Source organism: Drosophila serrata, unplaced genomic scaffold (assembly GCF_035046125.1).
Source record: "Drosophila serrata isolate PLE 108 unplaced genomic scaffold, ASM3504612v1 contig_184, whole genome shotgun sequence".
NCBI lineage: Eukaryota > Metazoa > Arthropoda > Insecta > Diptera > Drosophilidae > Drosophila > Drosophila serrata.
The window spans coordinates 1,456,831-1,480,033 of NW_028257082.1; the positions used below are offsets into that span (position 1 = coordinate 1,456,831).

The window sequence follows — 23,203 nt, forward strand, 5'->3', positions numbered from 1 at the left end:
ATAGGTATATCAAATTCGATTATTTCGTTTCATTAACCAGATAATATATATTTGATATATATAGAATTTTAGATGTTGTGTATAATTATTTATATTCCATATATACAAGAAATAAAAACAACATTTGTTTGCTTAACACTACCACTTCGCTACTAATTGACTAAAATGTTGTGAGCAATTCCTCCTGGATGCTGTTCGATCGAAGTAGTTGAGTAGGTGTTGGTCCGCCGGCGACCGTGTTCAGGACCTTGGATGATGTGGCCGTGGCATTCTTTAGGTCATGGTATTCATCGCAGAACGTCTGGTGGTGGTCACATAAAGAAATCATCACGTCATGAAAACATGTTTTTATTGTGTTGTCTCTTCTAAGAGAAAGACTTTTTATTTATTACCTTTAGACGGCTGCCCAAGAAGATGGCACGTTCGCGCTTCCTAACCATGTAGTCGGACGACATGAGCCACCTGTGCTCCAAGCAATCTTCGGTGTATGGTCGTTTTCTAAAACATATATCAAATGTGTTAACATATGTTATGGTTATGGTTATAAACTAAATTTGACCCTGTTCCATATTATTGTAAACATATGTGACTGACTAGATTTTATTATATTATGTGACCCCATAAATATTATTAGCACTAGGCTCCCTAGGCTTTTTGTAAATTGGGAAAAAAAAATTTAAACTAATTTACTCACGTGGGATGGCGCTTGAAAAGAAGCATAATGAATCTGGTGGCCTCGGGAGTGACTTCCTTGAACAGATTCTCGAATCTGTAGCGCACAAAGGAGATGTTCTGCTTGGTCTCGTACTCATCGGCACCGCGGAATGCACTGCATCCGGACAGGAGCAAGTAGGTAAGGGCACCCACCGACCAGATGTCACTCTGCGGGAATATTGGCTCATCGTTGATCATCTCGGGCGGCTGGAAGTCCAGAGATCCGCATGGCGTAACCTTAACGCCCAGCTTGTTGACCTTCTTGGCCGATCCGAAATCGACCAGCTTCACCTGAATGGAGCGCACCGAGGCCATCACCACGTTGTCGGGCTGGATGTTGAGGTGGCAGTATCCGCGCCAGTGTAGATATTGCAGGGCATCCAGCAGCTGGGTAATCACGGTGGCCACCATCTGCTCGGAGTACTCGTGCCGGCTGCTGAAGTAGGTGAGCACATCGGCACCCTGGAGCTTCTCCATCACAAAGATGGCAATGGGCACGTTCAGGGGCTTGTAGGCGCTGAACAGCGCCGGGATGCGTTCGTGGCGCAGAGTCTTGAAGTTGTCGAACTCGGCCACCACGTTGTCCTCATTTTCGTCGGTCACCTCCAGGATCTTGGCCACCACGACGGTGTCGGTGGACTTCTGGATGCCCTTGACAATGGTGCTAAACTCACCACGGGCGATCTCCGAGATGAAGCTGTACTTGTCGCTGACAGAGGAGTCGGTCACCCAGTTTGGCGGCTCGCGCTCACAATGGTAGTCGGTGTGCACGCGCTCCTCCTCTGGCACCACCTCGTGCCCGTTCTCTGTGAGCTGCTGTAAATGCTTCATGGCCTTGGTGATATGGATCTTGGGGGCATCAGCTCCCGACGTGGACGCAGACACGGGTATGCCCATCTCGCTCCAGCCGATGCGGTTCTTGGAGGCCAGTCGGAACTGGTAGCTGGTGTTCGGCTGCAGGTCATGCAGCAAGTAGAACTCGTGGTCGATGTTGTCCGCCACCGTGGTCCAGGCATCGCAGTTGCTCAACTTGTACTGCAGGCTGTAGCACAGCACTGTGGAGTGGCCATCGTCACGGGGCTGCTTCCAGCGGAGTAGAATCTCGGATCCGCTGTTGGCGGATATTTCCGGCGAGTCGGGGGCATCGGGCAGAGTGGCCACCACGATGCGGCAGCGGGCCACAGTCTGGCCCACCTTGTTCCTGGCCACTACCTTGTACACTCCCACATCGAAGTGCAGGGCTGGCTCGAAGCGCAGGATGGAACGGCCATCCTCGTCCACCGAAATCTTTATCCTCTTGCTCTCGGACAGCACCATGTCGTTCTTGAACCACTGCACACACGGCTTGGGATCACCCACAGCGAAGCAGTGGATGTGGCTGGGCTGGTTCTCGGTTATGGCAATCGTCTGTGGCTTCTCGCGGAAGAACGGTGGGTAGCCCTCCCGCTGGGTCTCGATCATGGCATCGGCCTCGGTGTACTCATCCAGACGGGGACCCAGCTCCGTGCGCAGGCGACGGATGGAATACGAATCGTTGGCCGCATACATGCTGATGCGGCTGCGGGTGCGCTCGTCATCGATCTCCTCGTCCATAATGTCGGTGAAACGACGTCTCTCGCGGATCACGGGCAGCTACACGAAGAGAGATAAATTCCATGTTTATTCCTGATTTACTTTCCATTTTGTGCTATGAATACTCACAGACCAATCCACGGAATCGTTCAAGGCAAATGAAGGGGATCGTCGATGAGCCACCTTCATGTACTCACGCAATCTGACAGGGAAGTTGACATCTCGCAGTTGCAGAAGATACGTATCGGGGCCATATTGGTAGCTGAAATGATAATGTGAAGCAATGGTCACCCCTTCCAAAGGCTCTTGGCATAAATAAAACTTACTGGCTCTCCGATTGAATCAGGCCCAGCTCGTAATCGGGATGCAAGTATTTTGAAACGACTTCCTCGCGCTTTGCCCGCTTCCTTGGCTCCGGCAGCGGCTCTGGGGTGTTCTCGGGCGTGTAAACGTGTCCCGGGGGATAGACCATCTTGGATGGATGCTGGAAGCAACCGCTGAGGCGGCGCCTGCGGAAGTAATTCTTGCAGGAGGCATTGGCATACCAGTCCCTGAAGTGGTCGTAGTAGTTTCTCAGGCGATCGGTGTTGATCTGGTAGTCATGATCGTACACCTGGCGATCCAGCATGAAGAACCATGGATGCTTCAGAGCAGTCTTAACATCCATACGTTCCTCGGGACTGTAGAGCAGCAGCCGGCTGATGAAGTCACGACCATCGTCCGAGATGTGAGTCCAAATCTCGTCCTTAAAGTCCCAGCGACCTTCGCGAATCTTTGTCAGGGTTTCCCTGTCATCGATGCCCAGGAAGGGATTGTGACCGCCCAGCAGGACGTAGGTGATCAGGCCCACAGTCCACATATCGTGCGAGAAGTTGACGCCCTCCTTGTTCACGACCTCGGGTGAGACAAACTCAGGCATGCCATAGTCCAAGGTGGAAAGGTTATGCCTGTTGATTTTCCTTGACAAACCAAAGTCAGACACCTTGATGTAATCACCACCAACCACGGAGATCAGAAGATCCTTGATCTGTGATAATATACAATAGGAAATTACCATTAGATTAGATCCCAGGGCATTATTACTTTTCAGTTTCTCACCGTAAGTCCCATGTGACCCACTCCCATTTCGTGCATGTGCTCCAGACCCCACAGTGTCTGCCGGATATAGTGGGCGATGTCGCGCTCCGTGTAGTAGTCACGCCTGAGCAGATTATCCCTCACCAGCTCGCCACCGGCAGCCAGCTCCATGATCAGAGTCACGCTGCGATCGGTGTCGTAGGCGTCGTATGGACGGATCAAGTTCTTGTGATTGAACATGTTCATCATCTCCAGCTCGTTGAGCATGAATGGACGCAGCTCTGGCCGGCCGTACATAATCTTGGCGGCGTAGTTGTCGCCAGTGGCTCGCTCCACGGCGTGATAGGTGATGCCCTGGGTTCCGCGGCCCAGCTCGTCGCCAATGTCGTATTTGTCCTGGTAGCGCAGTTGCTTGGAGCGCACATACGGATGTCTGCCATAGGTCTTGTAGATATACTGATCCTCGTTCTCCTCAATGTGCACCGTCACCGAGGTGCTAATGGAGCCAGCAATATTCCTGGCACTGATGGAGTACAGTCCACCATCTTTGATGATGGAGTCGTGAATCGACAGCACATAAATATCCGGGTCATAGGAGCTTATCTAAAGAAGATTGATTTAATTTGTGGTTACATTTATATATGGCATTAATATATAGCTTTCAAGCTCACCTTGATGCGAGAAGAGTCGGCAATGGGCTTCCAGTCCTTGAACCAATGCACTTCCGGCAACGGAATGCCCACCAACTTGGCTTCGATCCTGCCATTCTTGCGGGCCATGATGAAGGTCTCATCCGGTCGCTTCAGGAAACGAGGATGCTCAGCAATCTCCAGCCTCACGCGTTGCCTGGCCTCGCCATGTTCGTTGGTGGCCACAGCTTCATACCAACCAACGTCGCGATCCAGCATTCTGTAGGTAAAAATATAAATCAGTAAATATAATTTTAAATGATATGTTTAAAACTCACTTGTTTATGAAGAGCGTGGCCTGGCCATTTCGGGTGTAACTCTGATCAAACCTGCCACCCGACTCGATGAGCATGTCATCAAAGTAATAAGTCATCTTTGGCTTGGGGTAGCCGTAGACGAACCACATCAGCTCTGTGTTGTGCTCCTTAACTCCATAGCTAATGTCATTTTCGCGCAACAGGAATCTGTTGGATAAAACCAATATTGAATACAGGAAAACGAACAAACATTACAATTATTTTTACTGAGGAGCCTGAGCTAGGCCATCATGAGGAGGCCTCTCGATATCAAAGTCCTTGGGGAAATAGGGCGAAGTCTCTGGCCTGAAATCTGTGCCTGGTGGCAGGTATGTGTAGGTTTTCGGTGGATCCGGCACCAGTTTTTGCCTGCAACATACAGAATACATTTTACATATGGATATGGGACATGATTTCATTCTTCCCACCTGTAAGTTTGCGTGTAGGGACTGGGATCGCTAACACCAAACTTATTTTCTACTCGCACCCTAAATCTGTAGTCCCTGAAGGGCTCCAGATTGCGGATATCGCAGGCACAGCTCCGTACTCCAGTTCTCAAAGTGCGCCAATCGCCCTCGGGCAGATCCATCATTTCGATCTGGAATTTAGTCATTTTATTATTCTTCCATTATTGAATCTTGTTTGATAACTAACTTGGTAGGTGATGGGATAACGTGGAGTCAATGGCACCGATGGATTCCATGACAGGAGCAGGCCACGATCCGTCATACGAGAAATAATTGGACCCTCCGAGAGCGGTGGAGGAGCACCAGACTTCTTGTATTTCTTGAAGTCGGTATACTGGTCCTCCAACGGCTTTTGCTGGCTGTCCAGAGCTGCGTCCGTATAAATAAATTAGAAGAGTTCTCGAAAATAGTTTTAAAGAACCTACAATCGTAAAAGAGCTCGGCATGGCAGATGTCATCGCCGTAGGGATTGAAAATGCGGCAGGAATAGCGGCCCACATCGTATTCGGTAACATTTTTAATGGTCAGCCTGAGCAGGCCATTGGGCTCGATGTCGATGAGGAAGCGGTCCGAGGGGAACAGTTTCTGGTCGTTCTTGAACCATTCCACCTCGGGTTCCGGATATCCCGTGGCGCAAGCCGTGAACTTGGCCACCATGCCCTCATAGATATCACAGTCGCCGATCTTCTTGAGAAATACTGGAGGCTCCGAGCGAGAGTGCTTTTTACTGTAAGGGAGAAATTGATTAAGAGAGGATCAAGCGGAAGTGGGGTTTTGGTCTCTCTTACATCTCATTAACGATATCGAGGCGTCCTTGGGTGATGTCCTTGCCCTCCCTGTTGCTGGCAATGCACTTGTAGACACCTTGGTCATCTTTCCCGCAGTTGTTGACAATCAGCATGTGATGATCACCATCGTTCTTGATGCTATACTTGTCAGACTTGGTGGGAATGGGCTTATCCTGGAAGTACCACACCAGCTCCGGATATGGAACTCCGGAGACAGTCACCGGAATCTTGGCATTGTTGCCAAATACCTGTTGCTGGTCGGAAATCTTTTGTGTGAACACCGGCGGCTTGTAGACCTTGCGGACATTAGCGTTGCAGGCGGACGAGTCCTCACCGAGAGGATTGGCCAGGAGGCAGGAGTAGTTGCCGGAATCTGCAGCCTCAGCCGGCTTAATGGTCAGTCCAATGTGCTTGCCATCGCAAGTCATCAGCAGGCGCTCGTTGGGAGTTAGAGTAACGCCATCCTTGGTCCAAATAACCTCGGGCATCGGGTTGGCAATGAATGGAGCGGACAGCACCAGCTCCTGGCCCTCGTCGGCATTTACATCACGCAGGGCAGACACAAATTGAGGTGCCTCCTCGGCGGCAGTTTCATCGGCCTTGGGAGCCACATAGAGCTTCGCTTTGGAGGCTGTCGATCCCTCGGGATTTTGGGCAATAACTTCGTACAATCCGGAGTCACCAGGAACAGTCTTCTCAATGATCAGGCTCGTGCTCTTGTCCGGATTCTCCACAATCGAAATGTGGCCCTGGTCGGGCTTGATTTCGTGCCCATTGTGGAACCATTGCAGTTTAGGCTGAGGGAATCCAACCACTTTGACGTCCATTTTGACGGGGAAGCCTTCGATACTGGAGGCATCCTGCAGCTCGGCCACAAATGCCGGCTTCGACTCCTTGGGCACAATCTCCACCTTGGACACACCCTCGATCTCGCCACCCTTGTTGGCAATCAAGCACTTGTAGACTCCAGCATCCTGAGGCTGAGCCTCATCAATGCTGCATTTGAAGAAAGATGAAAGATTTAACATTCCCCATATTTTCCAAATAATAAGGCGTACTTACATCAAACCGATCTGACCATTGGGGCTGTTGATAAAGTTAATTTCCGGACTTGGACGCAGCAGCATTCCGTCCTTGTACCACTTGACCTCTGGGGCTGGGAAGCCGGTGACCTGAGCCTCCAGCTTTAGGGGCTCGCCCACCACGACAGTTTGGCCGGTGATTGGCTTGAGGAACTTGGGTTGCATCTCCTCGGCTGCATGGAAATGGTTTTCTTAGATATAATTTAAAAATGTACAAATTTAATGGGCTTACGCTTGACAGCGACGGCGCACAAGGCCACTTTCTCGCCATGAGGATTGGAAATAATCAGCTTGTAAGCGCCCGAATCGTTGGGCTGGCAATTGTTGATTTCCAGCTTGACCAGGCCATTGGGGCTTGTGGATAATTTTACACTGAAAATCAGGATACAGCATAAGTTTTACACGTGCAGTAAACTTTTCCAAAATACTCACCTCTCGCTTGGCTTAACCTCATCCCCGTCCTTCAGCCACTGAACAGTGGGCAGAGGACTTCCGTCGACACAGCATTCCAGGACAAGGGGCTCACCCTGCAGCACGTCCAGAGCATTGTCCAGCTTCTTCACAAAGCTGGGTGCGAGGGCCAGTAGTCCCAGCTTGAAGGGTGCTTTGGTCACTCCAATTTCATTGGTAGCCACACATGTGTACTGGCGAAAAGTGATGCAATTGAAAACTGTTCATTTAAAGACCCAATCGTAAACTTACCGCCCCAACATCGTTTTCCCTGAATGTCTTGATATCAAACACGCTCTCGATTTGGTCGGTTCCTTTCTTGGTATCCTCCTTGCTGTACAGCTTGTCCTTGCCTGGCTTATTCACCGCCTCGTAGTTGATAGGCTTGTCATCCTTAAGCCACTCGATAGTTGGCATTGGAACGCCATGAACCAGAACCTTGGTGGAGACTGGCCTAAAGTCGTGGATGCTCTGGCTCTCGGGCTGCACAATGAAAGTGGGCTTCTCCACTGCGGATATTCAAATTACGATTAGAACTACTAATATTTGCTTTGGGTAAGGGATATACCCACCAAGCACAGCCAGATTGAAGTCCACCGTGGACCTTCCCTCGCTGTTGACGGCCGTGATTGTGTACTTGCCATCCTCGGAGGGAGAGACGGCCTGGAAAACCAGGCGGTACTTGTCGGCATCGACGTCGGCGATGACCTCACAGTTCTCGTTGTTGCACAAATTCTCGTTGCCACGGGTCCAGGATACCTTGGGTTTCGGATTGGCCTGGACAAGAGCCTCAAAACAAATGGTGTCGCCCGGCAGGCACTTGCGGTCATCCAGTCCAGAGATCTCTGGCTTGGCCAGCACATCGATCCAGCCACTCGTGGCCAGCTCTCCAAACTTATTCTTCACCTTCAGTTCATAGCGTCCAGAATCCTTGATGTCAGCCTCCAGGATGTTTAGAGTGCACGTATACTGAACCAGGCCATTCTCAATGTCCTTCTTCTCCACCTTCAGCTTCAGGTTGTTGGTCTCCTTAACGGGCTGGCCGTCCTTGAGCAAAACAATTTCTGGAGCAGGATCGGCGGTAAACACAACTGGCTCGGAGACCTTATCGCCCTTGTTGACCTTGATGTCCTTCAGTCCAGGACCAGATGTCAGGATGGGCTTGCGATACTCGGCAATACCTATGGTAAAGAATAAATAGTTTATAATATATAATAACACACTTTCTTGAGATTCACTGACCCGACAAAGAGAGATCTCCCTGATGCGACTTCTCGCCACACTTGTTCTGTATGACAACCTTATATTCTCCAGCATCCACCAGATCCAGAGATTCCACCTCCAGTTTATAATGATCCTACACACGATATTAGAAATTTTAGATTTAATTCGTATGACCATAGTTTGAGAACACGAACCCCATCAACACTGATTGCCGTATGTTTGTCGGCTGTAATAGGTTTCCCATCGTGATACCATATAGCTTCGGGTTTGGGAATACCCGTGGCTATAACTTCGTACTTCAGCGGCACGCTCTCGTAGCTGTGCTGCTGGAAGACATCTACGTGCACGATTTCCGGAATAGCTATAAGACAAGATGGTGTTAGTGTGTCCTTTGCCTGGCCAGGAGATGTCCTTAAGGTTAACCATTAGATTTCTGTACAGAGTGCATATTTATCATTCGTGGGGTTAGTTCCGGCAGTTCGGCAGCACTTAACCTTAACACTTCACTTTTTACAAGATGCTGAAATCACTTAGATCCCTTGATGTCTTATCCAATTATCGTACTTGCTATTTTGAAACACTTGCCTGCGTAAATTTAAAGTCGATTTATAAATTTACGCAATATTATGATAATAATTTCAAGACCCATTCCATTGACACAATTCGCATTCCAAATACCCGAGCGAGCTCATTACACTTGGTTAATAATTGAGTTTTTGATTAGGTTTTTCTGTACAATTTTTGTTAATGTGTATTAAAAGTGAGAGATATGTTTTTGATATGTACATGATGAAATATAATTTGTGAAATGTTCATGGTTAATACTTATACATTATGGGGCTTATATTTAGAATTATTTCGTTTCGATCTCATTCTTTCTTGCATTTTCCAAGTATTTATAGTTATGTTTATTATATTGCTTAATTGATGCATTGAAAATGGTTTTGGTTTACCCCCTTCTTCAGGTTCTTCGGTCGTCGCAATCATAGTTTTTGTCACGGTCTGTCCCACAGACACCGAGTCGCTCGCTGAATCAAAATTTGGTATCATAGATGGGAGATTATATATTAAATGAGACTCAAGAAGGATTCTTGTAGGTGGTAATTAGTAGAATACAAATTATTTGTGGGATATCCTGCCCATACTCGCTTCTGAGGTCCTATCCAAACCCAACTCTATAAGGCTGAGGCCTGACGCTAAATATGTACTTACTTAGCACAGCAACCTTGCAGGTTGAGGTCGTCTCGCCAATGAAGTTGGTTGCCTTCATCTCATAAGTGCCCGCATCCTCGGTTCTGGCCAGATTCAGTGTAAGATAGTAATTCTCAATGCGCTGAGTGTCCCGAGAGATCTTAATGCGAGCATCTTCATAGATTTCATGGCCATCCTTGAACCTGTTCCAGAGAAATGTTAACTATTAAAGTATTTGTGAGGCTCCTTTAGCTTACCATTTGATTTTAGCTTCCGGTTCGCTGTACACTTCGACCTCCAGAGTGAAAGACTTGCCCTCCTGAACCTCGATGTTCTTCAGACCCCGCTTAACCTTGGGCTTACCTTTAATTTAATTATAAATAAACCAACTGCCATTTTAAGGGAATATCTTGAATCACTTACAGTTGACGGTAACCACACAGCTATCCTCCAGCTTTCCGTAGTCATTCATTATCTTGCAAGTGTAGTTTCCTTGCTGATTGGTGGCCACCTTGTTAAGGATAAGCTTATAGTTGTTGCCCTCCTCCACGTGACGGAAGTCATTCCGCTTCTCATCGATTTCGATGCCATCAATGTACCACTTGGCATGGGGACGCGGATAGGCATCCACGCCGACCACTAGCTCCACATTGGAGTCGCCCTCGGCTACCGTGATGTTCTTCAGCTTCTGCGTGAACTCCGGAGTGCACTTGATCAATAAATCGGTGGTGCTGGTGGCGGATCCATGCTCATTGGTGGCTTTAACGGTGTACTTGCCGGCATCCACCCGCGTTGCTCCGGTAATCTTGAGAGTGTAGGCGTTGCCATCGCTGCTGACGGTGTACTTCGACTCGGTCACCTTAATCTCGGTCTCGTCGTGGTACCAGATCAGCTTGGCCTCCGGATACGCATCGATGCGCACCGTCATCTGCACGGTCTCCTTCTCGCCGTGAATGTACTCGCTCTCAAAGTGCTTCACAATCACTGGCTTTGACTTGACCGTGCAGCTCCAGTACTCCGAGGTCTGACTGAGATCGTTGGTGGCCTTGATGGAGTAGTTGCCCGCCTGCGACAGTTTGATCTCCTTCACCTCCACAACGACCTTCTCGAGGCTCTTGCCAATGGAGGTCGAGGAGATCTTTACGTTGCTCTCGGCGGTCACATCCTTGCCATTGTTGGTGACCTGGACAGTGGGCTGTGGGAAGCCCTCCACTTCAATTTCCATTTTGATGGTCTCCCCGGCCGAGCAAGTAATGTCCGTAATCTTCTTGATCTTCGGAGGAGCTTTAAAAGGGATATATATTTAAATTATTTAATTTATTCAACAGTGCCTAAAGAACTTGTAGTCCTTTACAATAAATGGTGTTCCTGCAGAGAGCCATGCTCATTCATCAGTAACTATTTTGTAGAAACATTCACTCTGCAAATATTTACTTTGAAATTATAAAACAACCTAAAGCTAGTGTCTTTTTGTGCTTATAGAATTAAAGTAAATTATCTCAGTAAATTATAAAAATACCTTTCACCACCAGGTTAATGGTAGACTCGTCCTGGCCTAGCTCATTTATAGCCTCAATGGTGTACTCTCCGGCATCGGCGGTGTCGACATTCTTGATGACCAGCGACATGCTCTCCTCATCCTCGTACATGAACTTGTGCCTATCGTCCACCTGGATGACCTCACCGTCGTGCTTCCACTGCACCGCCGGCTTGGGGAAGCCCTTGCATTGCAGCTCCAGAATAGCCGAGCCGCCGATGCTGGCGTTCGCCTCGCGGTGCTCGATCACCAGGGTGGGCTTCTCGGGCTCCCGGTTCAGTGTCTGAATGGCGCCCTGAACCGAGAGCTCGGCACTGCACGAGATGTTTCCGGTGGAGGTTTGAGCAACGCAGGTGTAGATACCAGCATCCTCGGGCTTCACGTGCTGGAAGACCAGAGCCAGAGAGTCCTCGTCCTCGCCGAAAAGCACCTTGAAGCGTTCCTCCGGATCAAACTCCTCGCCGTTTCGCTTCCATTGGAAGACTGGCTTCTCACCGGCCGGAAGAATCTGTCCGCTGAGTGCCCCAAACGGATTCTTGTCCTCTGCAATGCATATGTTATTTCATACATTTTTTGTTCTTCTTTAAATTATTTATCAACTTACCCACTGTTGTGGCCACAGCCTCGCAATTGGCTTCACCAAACTTGTTGGTGGCCTTGCACGAGTATTTTCCACTGTCGGACTTTTGGACATCGGCAATGACCAGCTCATAGAAGCCCAGGTAGTCCTTGTCTCGGATAATTTGAATCCGATCGTTGACCTCAAGTATCTCCTTCTCATCTTTGTAGCTGCAAGAAATTAGAGAAGGATGATATTTATCCTTAGATAGACTCTATTTGCAACCCACAATTTCACCCTGGGCTTGGGATCGCCAATAATCTTGATCATGAAACGGAAGAGAGTGTTCTCGATCATTTCGGCGTCCTTCAGGCTAACCAGGAAGGCCGGCTCCGTGTTAGTTTTCGTCTCGTCATGTCCTGGTGCTGAATGGTAAAAAGTAAAGCAAATTTAGTCTACAAGATAACCTCGATTAGCTGAGAGTGCTCACCTTGGCCCACGGCAAGCTGAGCCGAAACAGTTGTTGTCTCGGAAGCAGACTGGGCCCGAATGGTGTAAGTTCCTGCATCGCTCTCACTGAAATAAAATCCAAAGAAATATTTTTAACTCCGTAAGGATGTAAAGTCGAAAGCCACCTACGTGCAGTTCTTTATGTCCAAGCGGTATGAATTCATCGGAGCAGCGGTCTGGGTAATACGATCAGCCAAACGGTCCTCCAGAGGCTTGTTGTCCTTCAGCCAGGTGACAAGGCCGGGCTGATCCTTGAATTGGATCTCAAAGTGAGCCGTCTCTCCAGCTAAAAACAATAATGTAGTACCGCTTACTCACTCTTTATCTACATACTTATATATATACTTACGATCCACTTGCACGCTCTTCAGCATCTTTACAACCACGGGCTTCTCTACGGAACGCAGGGGTCGATCCTCAAGGAGTTGAGACGAAGACCGGATACCGGCACGCGATTCAGCCACCGAGTAGGAGGCACGGCTTTCCGCACGGCTTTCGGCACGACTGGCGGCGCGGCTTGCGGCACGGCTCTCTGTACGGCCGGTGGCCAAGAGGGACGAACGGGCTTCGACCTTGTCAATGGAGCTGCGATCCCGTCGAGAGCTTATTCCATACTGCGATCGCTCGGCGGTGCTGTCGTAGGATGTTCCCCGATCGTAGTCCCGCGTCCTGCTAGAGGCTTCACGGAGGGCGAGCGGGATTCGAACAGGGTAAAAGTAAAGTTAGTTTTGTTTATATTTAGATATCTTAAAAATAGTATTTTTAATGACGGGTTCTCTCGAAAATCTCTATCTAGAGAGACTTTCTAAACAGGCCGAAACAATCTGAACAAGGATATGGCAAGGATTGGAATATAATAGGTTTCAATGTAGGAAAACAGAGGAATACACACAGATAGATAGTTAATTGTAAAGAAAAGATTGTGTATGTAAGCACTGAAATTTATATACTCTAAACACAGTTATTTACGATAAACTCAACATAAACATATATATGTGAACATGATATAGACGTGATACAGGTGACAGAAGAGACAAGCACTTCGCTTACACGGAGTCTTTTTTAATTTATTTACGCTGAAGTTGAGTCGAGCTCGTTGGCAGTAACGACTGAACTGAACAGTAACCACATCCCACAGAGACATTGAGATTAACTAACATTTAACATGGACCATCCGACGTGGGATGGTCAGAACCCAACGTCGACATAACTTGTTGGGGCAACTTACTTTCATAGCGACGTTTGGAAGTCAGTGAGTAGCCAGAATAATAATCATCCATACCACCGACGCTTTGGCCCCTGGCTTCAAAATCGGCACTTGGCTCCCGCTCTCTGAAATCGTCAGCAATTGACTCAGTATATTCGCCTTCAATCTCATATATATTAACGGGCTCCTCAACGATCTCGTAAATGGGTCGCTTCTTAACGGGCGGGGTGAAAATGTGCAAGAAGTCGCGGGCCTTGGCCTTCTGTACAGTGTCTTGGGCGTAATTAGTGGAGTCCTTTGACTTCAGCACCGTGGTCTTGATGCTGCGAATCTTCTGCTTGGCATTCCGCAGCGACGTGTCCGAGGTGGACGCATCGTAGATGCCCTCGAAAAAGTTCTGCGTCTTCTGCTCCAAGCTCTCGTTATGGATTAGCAAGCGTTTAATGGTCGGCGGCGGCGGGGGTGGCGGCGAGGGTGGTCGTGCCTTAACTATTAGGATCTCAATGGTGGTCTCATAAGCGATTAGGGGAAGCGGCTGGAAGAAGCCGGGCATGCGCGTGAAATTGGGCGGAATGGGCGGCGGCGGGGGGCCAGACTGCTGCAGGTGCTGGTTAACCCCATTTCGGTCATTAGCGATATTAGCTAGTCGGTTATTCCAAATGGTTAATGAAGCGTGGTCGGTTATGTTAGCACTGTATCCCTGCCGACCCTGCGATCCCGATCCCGATGCCCCACCGGGCGCAGGATCGCTGTCCCGCAGGGATTCATTATAGCCAACAATGTCTTTCAGCTCGATGGGCTTGTGCTTGGTGGTTACCACTGGGTTATCGCTATCTACGGGACGGTATACTTGGATCGTGGGGATCGCCGCATATGGCGATATGTCTCTCGTAAACTCTTCATCCTGCTTACCAGCTAGGGTCTCTTCGGTGGCCAAAAACTCTTCTGTGACCTGACTAGATGCGAACTCGATGACAGTTGTTTCGGACTTGGATACAGATTCTGGTCGGGATTCTGCCGGTTGTTTGGGAGCTGCAGCTTCTTTGGAATGCAAAGCTGGCGGAGGTTCTATTTTTGGCTCTTCCTTGACAGGAGGAGCTTTCTCAGGCTGTGGCGGAGGTGCCACTTGCTTCACCGGACTCGCTTCCTTGACAAGAATTGCTTCCTTTACAGGAGTAGTTTCCCTTACAGGAGGAGAAGGAGCAACAGCAACTGGCTGAGGCGCTGGAGGAGCAATTGCCACTGGCTGAGGCACTGGAGGAGCAACTGCCACTGGCTGTGCCGCTTGGGAAGCTACTGGCACTGGCTGAGGCGCTGGAGGAGCAACTGTCACGGGCTGAGCTTGTGGTGGAGGAGAGACTACCTTGACGGGTACCTCTCTGACCTGTGGCTTTGCTGTTTCTTCTGACTTGGCAGTCACTTTGGACTCCTGTGTTTGGCTACGAACCTCCGAACTGGACTTGACCTGGGTGCTGGTGATCTGTACCGATTCAGTTCGTGTGGTGGAAGTTTGCTTTGAAGATTGCTGCTTTTTGTACAACTCGATGGCTTCCTGCTCTAGCTTCAGCAGCTCTTGCTGTTCCAGCTGCAGACGCTCCTTGGTCTCCTTGCTAAGGAAGTAGTTCTCGGCCACGTCCGAGGGTCGGACACTAAGATTCGGATCGTGGGCCTCGGCCCGTTGGGGGAGATGAAGAATGAGCTCACTTTCGGATGCGATTTGCGATGAATCGACCTTCAGGTCATCGGCATTATGCTCCTGCAAGGTGACGTCTTGGTTGATGTGGGAGGAGATCTCGTTGAACCAACTCAAATGGGACTCTGGGCCGTGGGGCTTAATGTGTAGCGGAAAAATGGAGCCGGCGTCTGGCGCTTTCAGACTCAATTGGATTTGCTTCTCGTCGGCCTTGTGCTCGATGTTGCACAGCGGGAGCTTCACGATGCTTTGCAAAATAAATACGGATCTGTTGTCGGATATCTTCCGGACCTTGGTCACCAAAATGCGAGACTTGAACAGGAAGCAGTAGCGATCGTGCGCCTTGCCCTCCTTGTCGACGACGGTGCACCAGTCGTGGAGGAGCAGGCGTCCCAACTTGTAGATGTTGCCCCGACAGCCCTCGATGCTGGAAAGAAACCTATTGTCGTACGCTCTACTGGGCACACTAAGCATTAACTCTAAGGCCCTGTCCAAGTCTTTAACGTTCTCTTTCAAGCTTAGCGAGTACTTAATGAAGTCCTGCGAAAAACAAACATTAACATTAGCGAGCGAGTCTTAGCGAGCTGAGCATGATGGTGATTAGCTTAGAGCCTAGACATAGCTTTTAGCTAAAGGTGATTATAGAGAGATGGCAGAGATTAACACTAAACACAAAGTCGGCAAACCTTGAACAGAAGTTGATAGTCGTTTATGCGCTGGATGGGAAGTTTGAGGTGTTCTGAAAGAGATTTATCGTCTCCCAGCTGTTTTGAAAGTTCCTGCAAGGCAAAAGCAAAATACTTGTTACACGCACTGTCTCTAGAATAGAATGTCTTCGAAATTCGAATGTATTGGGAAGCGAAATAATATTATTATTTATTGATAGTCGCAGATTTTGGTTCTGTGGTTTTCTGCATCCGCTTGAGTCTTCGGCAGCCCCTAATGAATAGTCTGTGTTCACTTATACATTCAAAACACGATTTCTTCTCGCTCGCTCTCTCTCGCGTTTGGGGTTATTTTTGGAACGATGTTTAAAAAATTTATCACTTGTTGCAAAAACGGATATGTGTGGGTCTGTATATGCGGCCGAACTTTGCTTTGGAAAGCTACATACATACATACATATACATATGTGCCTTCTAAATACATATTCGAATATTAGTATTCAAATGTTTGGATAGATTCACTCGCAACATGCTCATACATTTTTATTCACTCTCTATGCTCTCTGCGGGTTCATAGTCACATTCATATTCACTGTTGAACCAATTTCACAGCGAATGAGTAGCAGTGGACTCATTAAAGTCAATGTTACAATATTTTTGCCAGTATATATGTGTGTACATATATCTAAACACTTTTAGACGTGAGGTCGAATATGTGGGCTGAAGAAAATATTTTCACATACTATATATATTTATAAACGTATAAGTATCAGCGTATCTTTTAATATACATATGTACATATATATTCTCGCACAGTAAAATTTCGGAAATGTTGCATAACGGGCAAACGTCACACACGTCACAATTCCACACAGATTGATTTGGAAAATGATTTTTTTCACACTGATTTAAATAGCTTTTTATTGGAGTTATCCAGTGTCAGTGTCCCATTGAGGTAGGTTGGAGATATTCTATATAAATTCACTAGCTAAAATCGGGGAGCTTAGGCGCTTAAGCAACATAATTGTCCAAAAGGGGGTTTAGAATTCAGGATAATGACAATATAACTTCAAGTACCTAAAGCGAAACGGTTACGTATATGAATAATTAGCACGACACGACCGCGAACACTACTCGGAAGCAACTGAAAACTGCAAAAAGCTTTAGAATTGAAAAGCGTCTGCCTTTAAAAATAAACGGATATTCTCGCACATAGCACACGCATAATATTTGAAGACGATTCCAACGGTTTGCTCCCCGACCAATTAAATTATTCTCTCTATTATTTCCCTGATTTCAACAAACAATTAAAAGGAAATGGCGAAAAAGAAGGCAAAAACACAGTCTGCTCGAGTTCCTAATGAACTTTAGGTCGTATTTCGACGCTCGAATACTTACTTGGAAGTACTTCTTAGCGTCTGGACTGGAGCTTAGATAGTCCTGCGCCAGGGGTTCGTTTTGACAGTACACCACATGCTTGTCGAAGTCCCTTTCCAATCGCAGGAAGGTCTTGGCCACCATATTCGGTTGGTTGCTGTAGCACTTTAGCCCTTCCTTAAGCACACTGAAATATTTGGTATTTAAATATTGGTTTAAGCCACTTTCCGGCTGCATACTTATTGTGAAACTCGGCGATTTGCAGGAAATTGCAGAATATAACATCCTTGTTGTCGCGCACAGACCTCGGCACCACCGGCTTATCAATGCCCTTGATATACTTTTCCACAACATGCATAAGGTCCCTGGAGAATTCCTCCTCCGTTTCAACCAGCTCCCTGAGAATGGTTCTTCAAAGCAGAAATTAAACCAGCTTGCTGACTTTCTTAATCAATATTTCAATAAATATTAACTCACTGCTTTTTAAATTCCGCATCACCGTTTTCCTTGCCATTGGAGCTACTCATTGTTGGGTTAAATTCTAAGATCTCTATTGGCACCCAGCCCTCTTTGGGGGAGTCCCCGCTATCGAAGATTCTAACAAAGCATCTGAAAGATGATAGGTTCTATATCTTATTTAATTCAAATAATAATTGGCTTTAATTTCTACCAGAAAATCGTTACCAATCTTTGCAGTTACCTTGACTTTTCAGACGCCTTCGAACTTATAAGCTCGACAAGATCCCCGCGAGACACACTGATCTCGTCCGTGGCCATCGTTTGAGCCTGATAATCCCGGCTCACGAATACAATATCAGCGACCTGTTAATGAAACCGATACCTTCTATATAGCTGAATTTATTTCATATATTTCTTTGAGCCACATTTCTGGGGGGCGCCAACATAAAAGAATATATACATAAGCCGATTGCCCCAAGTTTGTGCAATTTATCAAGTGTGCAACGAGATTTATCGATTTGTTCTCATAACCCACACACTTGGCGAACACAAACAAAAAGTGGCCTGTGTGCAATATTTAGCTCGTTAGCTGAAAGTCTATTTTGCGTTGACATAGACACGCGGGCTCTCGGCTATATCTATTTATTTCGCCATCCGATTTTACTGAGCGCAAAGCTTAATGCGGGCCAAAAACAGCTGATTTCTTCCCATCAGCACCGTGAACAGGACAGGGTTCTTCACTTCGGGCCAATGATCCGAGACCACAGTAAAGACGGGTGCAAGGAACGTATGCAAAGTATAATTTTTTTAATTTTTTCACTTTTTCACACTTGGCTTAAGAAGAATGACTGGGAAGAATTAAAAGGGTTTAAGTTGGTTTTGGTAGTACTTGAAACATTTAACTCAAAGGTAATACCCCTTTGATCCCTAACTCTTTTACAATTATACATTTTAAATATTATTGTAATTATAATTATTATTTAAATTCACAATAATTATAACACTTTTTATAATTTTGGATTCAATGACAACACTTTATATATTATTTGAAACTTAATTTAACAAATATATTAAACTGTTAAGTTTTCAACATTAAAATTACATTGAAGACACTTTTATATTTGAATTATATTTATGTAATGATCAAATATTTCCATATTTTAATCGCAGAATTAATTTGAATTGTTAACTTGATGTGCCAACGGACACTCACTGTATATATTGACGTATGTATTTTCGTACATAGATTGCGGCTGCACAAATGTATTAATAAGTAAATTTTTGGCACATGTTCCTAGATTTGATTATCTTTTTTTTCTTGGACACGCATAACTTACGCTATCCATAGTTGCTGACTCGTAGATTGATATTCGTTATCACTGGGTTAAACTTCACACACTGCTTCACTGCATGGGAGAACGTACGCACTATTGTACGTATTCGAAAATGTATTGCATAACTTATTACTGGGGGTGATTTTTAAATTTTATTCGGAGTTATTTGCACAGGTTTGGAGGCAAATACCGATCGTTGGAGCACTCGAGTGCACTCTTGTCATAATCTACTCGTTGATGACGATTACTATTCCGAGGTGGCTGTGAGGGCCCATTCGAAAGTGGAATAGATTTAAATTTAAACTTGCGTCGCGGCGTGAAAATGAGTGGCTACTGCGTGCGGCGGATACCAATGATTTTAACTGCATCCCGACAACTGTACGACTGATCGATATTTGCTGATCACAACAAAAGCTCCCCTCGGAAAAAAATCGTTTCACAATTTAAAAATAATGCACATGCACCTCGAAGAAGCAGCCACCGAATGTGCATAGCGATGTGCATAGATTCTCGTCTACTTAGGCACCATACAAACAAACGTTCTAAAAGTTTATAGCTGTCACAGGAGTGCATATATATTTCGGCACCCAAGTCTGCGCCTGCATACATATTTAATTGAGTATTATAAATATACATATACATATGCGAGAGGATTATTTATACGTCATGTTTATATTCTGCAAAATAATGACTTTTATAATTAATTTGCAAGTGCATTTCCTCCTGTCACTCGACTCATAAATAACGCCGCAATTCGGCATTCGTATGAATAATACAAAGGCGACGATGATATTTCCTACAAAGTATTACATTAAGAGCAGGTTGTTCACTGTTTCTGAGCCTGGGAAATCTAATTAAATAATTCTCTAACTCTATAAGAGTTAAGAACCATCTGCTTCTTCTTTCAAATACTCTTGCGAGTGGAGGAGAAGAGCTTTTGGCTCTTAAGCTTTGTTACTTTTCGAAAACTCTTGGCCAAAACCACCAGCAAACAAGAAAGAAAGCTAACTTCGGCACGCCGAAGTTTATATACCCTTGCAGATAGAACTTCTGTGAATAGGAATCCATACAATATTAATTATATATATTTGTGTTAAAAAACAATGAAGTAATACCTGCTTTCATTTCATTCACCTATACATATTATATTTGCAATTTTACAGTCACAGATTTGCATTTTTCCTCTACATCAAACGATCGTTTGTATGGAACCTATATAGTAGTATAGAACCTATAGTCGTCCGATTTTCATGAAATTTGCCACAAAATTTAAGACTTATATAAAATGGCTATACCTCAAATTTGATGAAAATCAGCTGAAAACTGAAAAAGTTATAAATTTAATTGTATTAATTTCTCGATCGTTCCTATGGGAGCTATATGATATAGTAGTCCGATTTTCATAAAATTTTATACAAAATTGTAGAGTATAGTAAGATCGCTATATCTCAAATTTGAGCCAATTCTATTGAAAACTGAAAAAGTTAAAATTTTTTTTGTAAAAATTTTCCGATCATTCCTATGGAAGCTATAGGATATAGTCGTCCGATCCGGCCCGTTCCGACATATATACGAGTGAAAGTATATAGAAGGCTAACTGCAAAGTTTCATTCAGATAGCTCCAAAACTGAGAGACTAGTTTGCGTAGAAACGGACAGACGGACAGACGGACAGACGGACAGACGGACAGAAGGACAGACGGACAGACGGACAGACGGACAGACGGACAGACGGACATTGCTAGATCGACTCGGCTGTTGATCCTGATCAAGAATATATATACTTTATATAGTCGGAGGTGCCTCCTTCACTGCGTTGCAAACTTCTGACTGAAATTATAATACCCTGCCAGGGTATAACAATAAAATTCTAGAATAGTTCGGTGTTTGTGCCTCTGTCTTTACTAGCGCCTCATAGACAAAGCCTAAAACTAGGCAATCTGATTAGGTTTGTTTTTAGAAATTCACTGTGAGCTATGTAATAAATTATCTTATAATTTCTATACGGTATTCCTCTAATGATAACCGACATTTTCTCGGGGAAGGAAAGCGCATGCTATGGATGCCAATAGACCCACAACGGCATATGTGGATATAGCCTGCACCTTGGATGTGTCCATCAAAACTTGCGCCACAAAGGGTGTCAGCATGGCGCCTAGTCGAGCTAGCACAGAGCAGCCGGAAACTCCTACCGATCGCAGGGAAGCGGGATATATTTCCGGTGTGTACACATAGATGGCTTGGAAAATCCCCGAAATCGTTCCTCGGGCAATGAAGAGAGTCAAGGAAGTTGAAAAGCGACTGAAATAAAGGAAATAACTATAATACTAGATTAAAAATATATAGTAATACTACCTATTAACCGACATAAGCACCAACGTGCACATCACCAGAAGCAGATACTGCAGCACAATAGTTTTCTTTTTGCCAAAGAGTTTGATCACCTTAATGGTCATCAATATGCCCGGAAACTCCGACAGGGTAATCCACAACAGATCCATAAAGTCGGAGGTCATGAAGGTGACGCACTCATTCGGATTATTCTCCTTATTTCTGGCCACCAAGAGCTCGGTGGTGACCAGCACGAGTCCGTAGTAGCAGAAGGCCGATGCGAGCCATATAAACCAGAGCAAAAGCGTGGTTCTATAAAGACTAGGACTGAGCAGGGACCTGAAGCTCTCCGTGGAGCTGGGCTCTTCATCGGCAATCAGGCGACCCATTAGCATGTGCCGCTTGTTGTTGTGAGCTATCTGAGAGAATCAGGATACGATTTTAATATCCTTTATGGCTGTCATTCCATTCTCACCTGTTCAAGAACCCTGATGGCCTTGTCACTATGCCCATTGGAGGAGTAATATCGTGCCGATTCGCTAAGCCACTGAGAAAGTTATGAAACATATATTACATTACAATTAATTTTAATTTAACAATTATACCTACCGGAGATAATAAAGTGAAAAGCAGTAGCGGCGTTGCCGAGAGTCCCAGAAGCCCACGCCATCCGTAATACGGATACACAACCAAAGCCAATACTACCTCAAAACAGGCTCCCAAGGCCCAGAAGCACTGCAAATACAATTTCGTATATTGTTTATATAATAGATACGGGTCTTCTACGAAATACTTACATCCATCAGAACCACACACTTTCCCTTGTGCTTCGTCGGCAGAAATTCCGCGTATAAAGTGACACTTATAAGTTAAAATAAACTCTTTTAGAAGATGAAGGGAAATTCCCTGAAAATGAACTCACGATTGTGGAACACAGCCGATGGCAAAGCCAACCAGACCTCTCAGGGTTAAGAGCCACGCATAACTGGGCGCCACTGAACTTAGTATGCTATATAAAACTAATAATACTCCAAACAAGGTGAGGGCCTAAGAAACTCATTTAAGTTAGATATAATAGGCATCTTGGTAGTGTGACATCTTACCGACTTTCGACCATATCTGTTGCTCAGCTGAGTCCAAAAACTGGAGCTCAGCATCATGCCCAGAAACACGATCGTTGTGACCGAGGCCTGCTGAAGTTTCGTGACATTCCACTCGCAGAATAGGGCTGGGCCCAGAATGCTCAAGATGGCCATTTCCATTGAGTCGGACATCCAGCAAAGGCCCACCAGAAGCGACAATTTGACGTGGAACCAGCCGAAGCCAAAGGCATTGATTGCCTGTTGCACAGTAAAGGTGTCTGTGAAGGGAAACAATATCTTTAGTTGGGTCAAGAATGTGTGAAATTCACTTGGTACTCGCCATCCGGATTTATAGATACAGTCTTTAGCTCCAAAGTTGAAGAGTGTGTTTCCCTTTGACCGAAATTTACGGCGGAGGGAACAGCCACTGTATCATTGTTTAAATAATACATCTTTTTGGGGTATCAAGGTTCCTTCCTTTATATATCCAGACTTGCTATATAACATAAATAAGACTTCAGTGTAAATCACATTACGTACTGTTTAAAGTCTTACCTTTTCAGACACTCAAATATGGTAAAGAAAGTTGTAGTAAGATCTAAGATTTATGTCTTCTGATATAGACACCCAGAATACGTTCCATTTGATACTTGGATGCACATTACAGTTTTATATTCACCTTCTTATAAATAATATTATTTAAAAGAGAACTAAGTGCAGTGCAGCTAAACAAATCACAACTTTCTTGGGCACTTTCTTTTCGCAAATAAAAAACTGAGAATCAGTTGTAATGTAAACAACACAAATACACAGACACTAGAAACTCTCGCAACTTGGTCAAAAGGTAACGACCATCTTGTCGATCGATAACGATAGGACAAGAAGCCCGTCTTAACGGTT

The 23,203-nt window shown here is 45.8% G+C and overlaps 2 protein-coding genes across 10 annotated transcripts; both read right to left on the reverse strand.

Moving 5' to 3' along the window:
- Positions 1 to 22: 22 nt before the first annotated feature.
- Positions 23 to 19,379, reverse strand: Obsc (Obscurin). Of its 8 annotated transcripts, none has more exons than XM_020962593.2 (37): positions 18,895 to 19,379; positions 17,799 to 17,920; positions 17,576 to 17,707; positions 17,338 to 17,508; positions 17,120 to 17,285; positions 15,743 to 15,835; positions 14,276 to 15,596; positions 12,506 to 12,835; positions 12,286 to 12,442; positions 12,137 to 12,222; positions 11,936 to 12,071; positions 11,692 to 11,876; positions 11,070 to 11,630; positions 9,974 to 10,834; positions 9,808 to 9,913; positions 9,572 to 9,753; positions 9,313 to 9,387; positions 8,554 to 8,720; positions 8,378 to 8,492; positions 7,708 to 8,316; positions 7,388 to 7,644; positions 7,118 to 7,329; positions 6,918 to 7,057; positions 6,666 to 6,858; positions 5,604 to 6,599; positions 5,241 to 5,542; positions 5,003 to 5,184; positions 4,777 to 4,946; positions 4,577 to 4,717; positions 4,331 to 4,516; positions 4,035 to 4,272; positions 3,385 to 3,966; positions 2,613 to 3,313; positions 2,416 to 2,548; positions 695 to 2,346; positions 393 to 498; positions 23 to 301 (listed from the first exon to the last, which is right to left on the reverse strand). In XM_020962593.2, the coding sequence occupies exons 1-37, from the start codon at positions 18,901 to 18,903 to the stop codon at positions 161 to 163; spliced, it is 11,916 nt and encodes a 3,971-aa protein (XP_020818252.2). In that variant the 5' UTR covers positions 18,904 to 19,379; the 3' UTR covers positions 23 to 160. The 8 variants fall into 8 exon arrangements, with proteins under 8 accessions (XP_020818252.2, XP_086684003.1, XP_020818253.2 ...); XM_086827877.1 differs by having other exon boundaries at positions 13,385 to 15,596; XM_020962594.2 differs by lacking the exon at positions 9,313 to 9,387.
- A 1,390-nt stretch (positions 19,380 to 20,769) lies between these two features.
- On the reverse strand, positions 20,770 to 23,171 carry LOC110191682 (synaptic vesicle 2-related protein). 2 transcript variants are annotated; one of them, XM_020962596.2, is made up of 9 exons: positions 22,859 to 23,171; positions 22,644 to 22,799; positions 22,325 to 22,581; positions 22,144 to 22,268; positions 22,019 to 22,082; positions 21,831 to 21,956; positions 21,697 to 21,768; positions 21,246 to 21,640; positions 20,770 to 21,191 (listed from the first exon to the last, which is right to left on the reverse strand). In XM_020962596.2, exons 2-9 carry the CDS (start codon positions 22,753 to 22,755, stop codon positions 20,906 to 20,908), a joined length of 1,437 nt encoding a protein of 478 aa, XP_020818255.1. In that variant the 5' UTR covers positions 22,756 to 22,799; positions 22,859 to 23,171; the 3' UTR covers positions 20,770 to 20,905. The 2 variants fall into 2 exon arrangements, with proteins under 2 accessions (XP_020818255.1, XP_086684010.1); XM_086827884.1 differs by lacking the exons at positions 22,644 to 22,799; positions 22,859 to 23,171 and having other exon boundaries at positions 22,019 to 22,048.
- Positions 23,172 to 23,203: the final 32 nt, after the last annotated feature.

Bases quoted from the DNA above. Each gene is read 5' to 3' on its own strand.
- Obsc (XM_086827877.1), bottom strand. The intron at 4,517-4,576 runs GTAAAAATAATT...TTTATCCAACAG, and splicing joins GGCCTAGCTCAGGCTCCTCA to ATTCCTGTTGCGCGAAAATG. The intron at 4,273-4,330 runs GTGAGTTTTAAA...TTTTACCTACAG, and splicing joins GCCACGCTCTTCATAAACAA to AATGCTGGATCGCGACGTTG.
- LOC110191682 (XM_020962596.2), bottom strand. From the start codon at position 22,755: ATGTATTATTTAAACAATGATACAGTGGCTGTTCCCTCCGCCGTAAAT. The intron at 22,582-22,643 runs GCGAGTACCAAG...TTCCCTTCACAG, and splicing joins TGTATCTATAAATCCGGATG to ACACCTTTACTGTGCAACAG. The intron at 21,641-21,696 runs GTGAGAATGGAA...TGATTCTCTCAG, and splicing joins CCATCAGGGTTCTTGAACAG to ATAGCTCACAACAACAAGCG.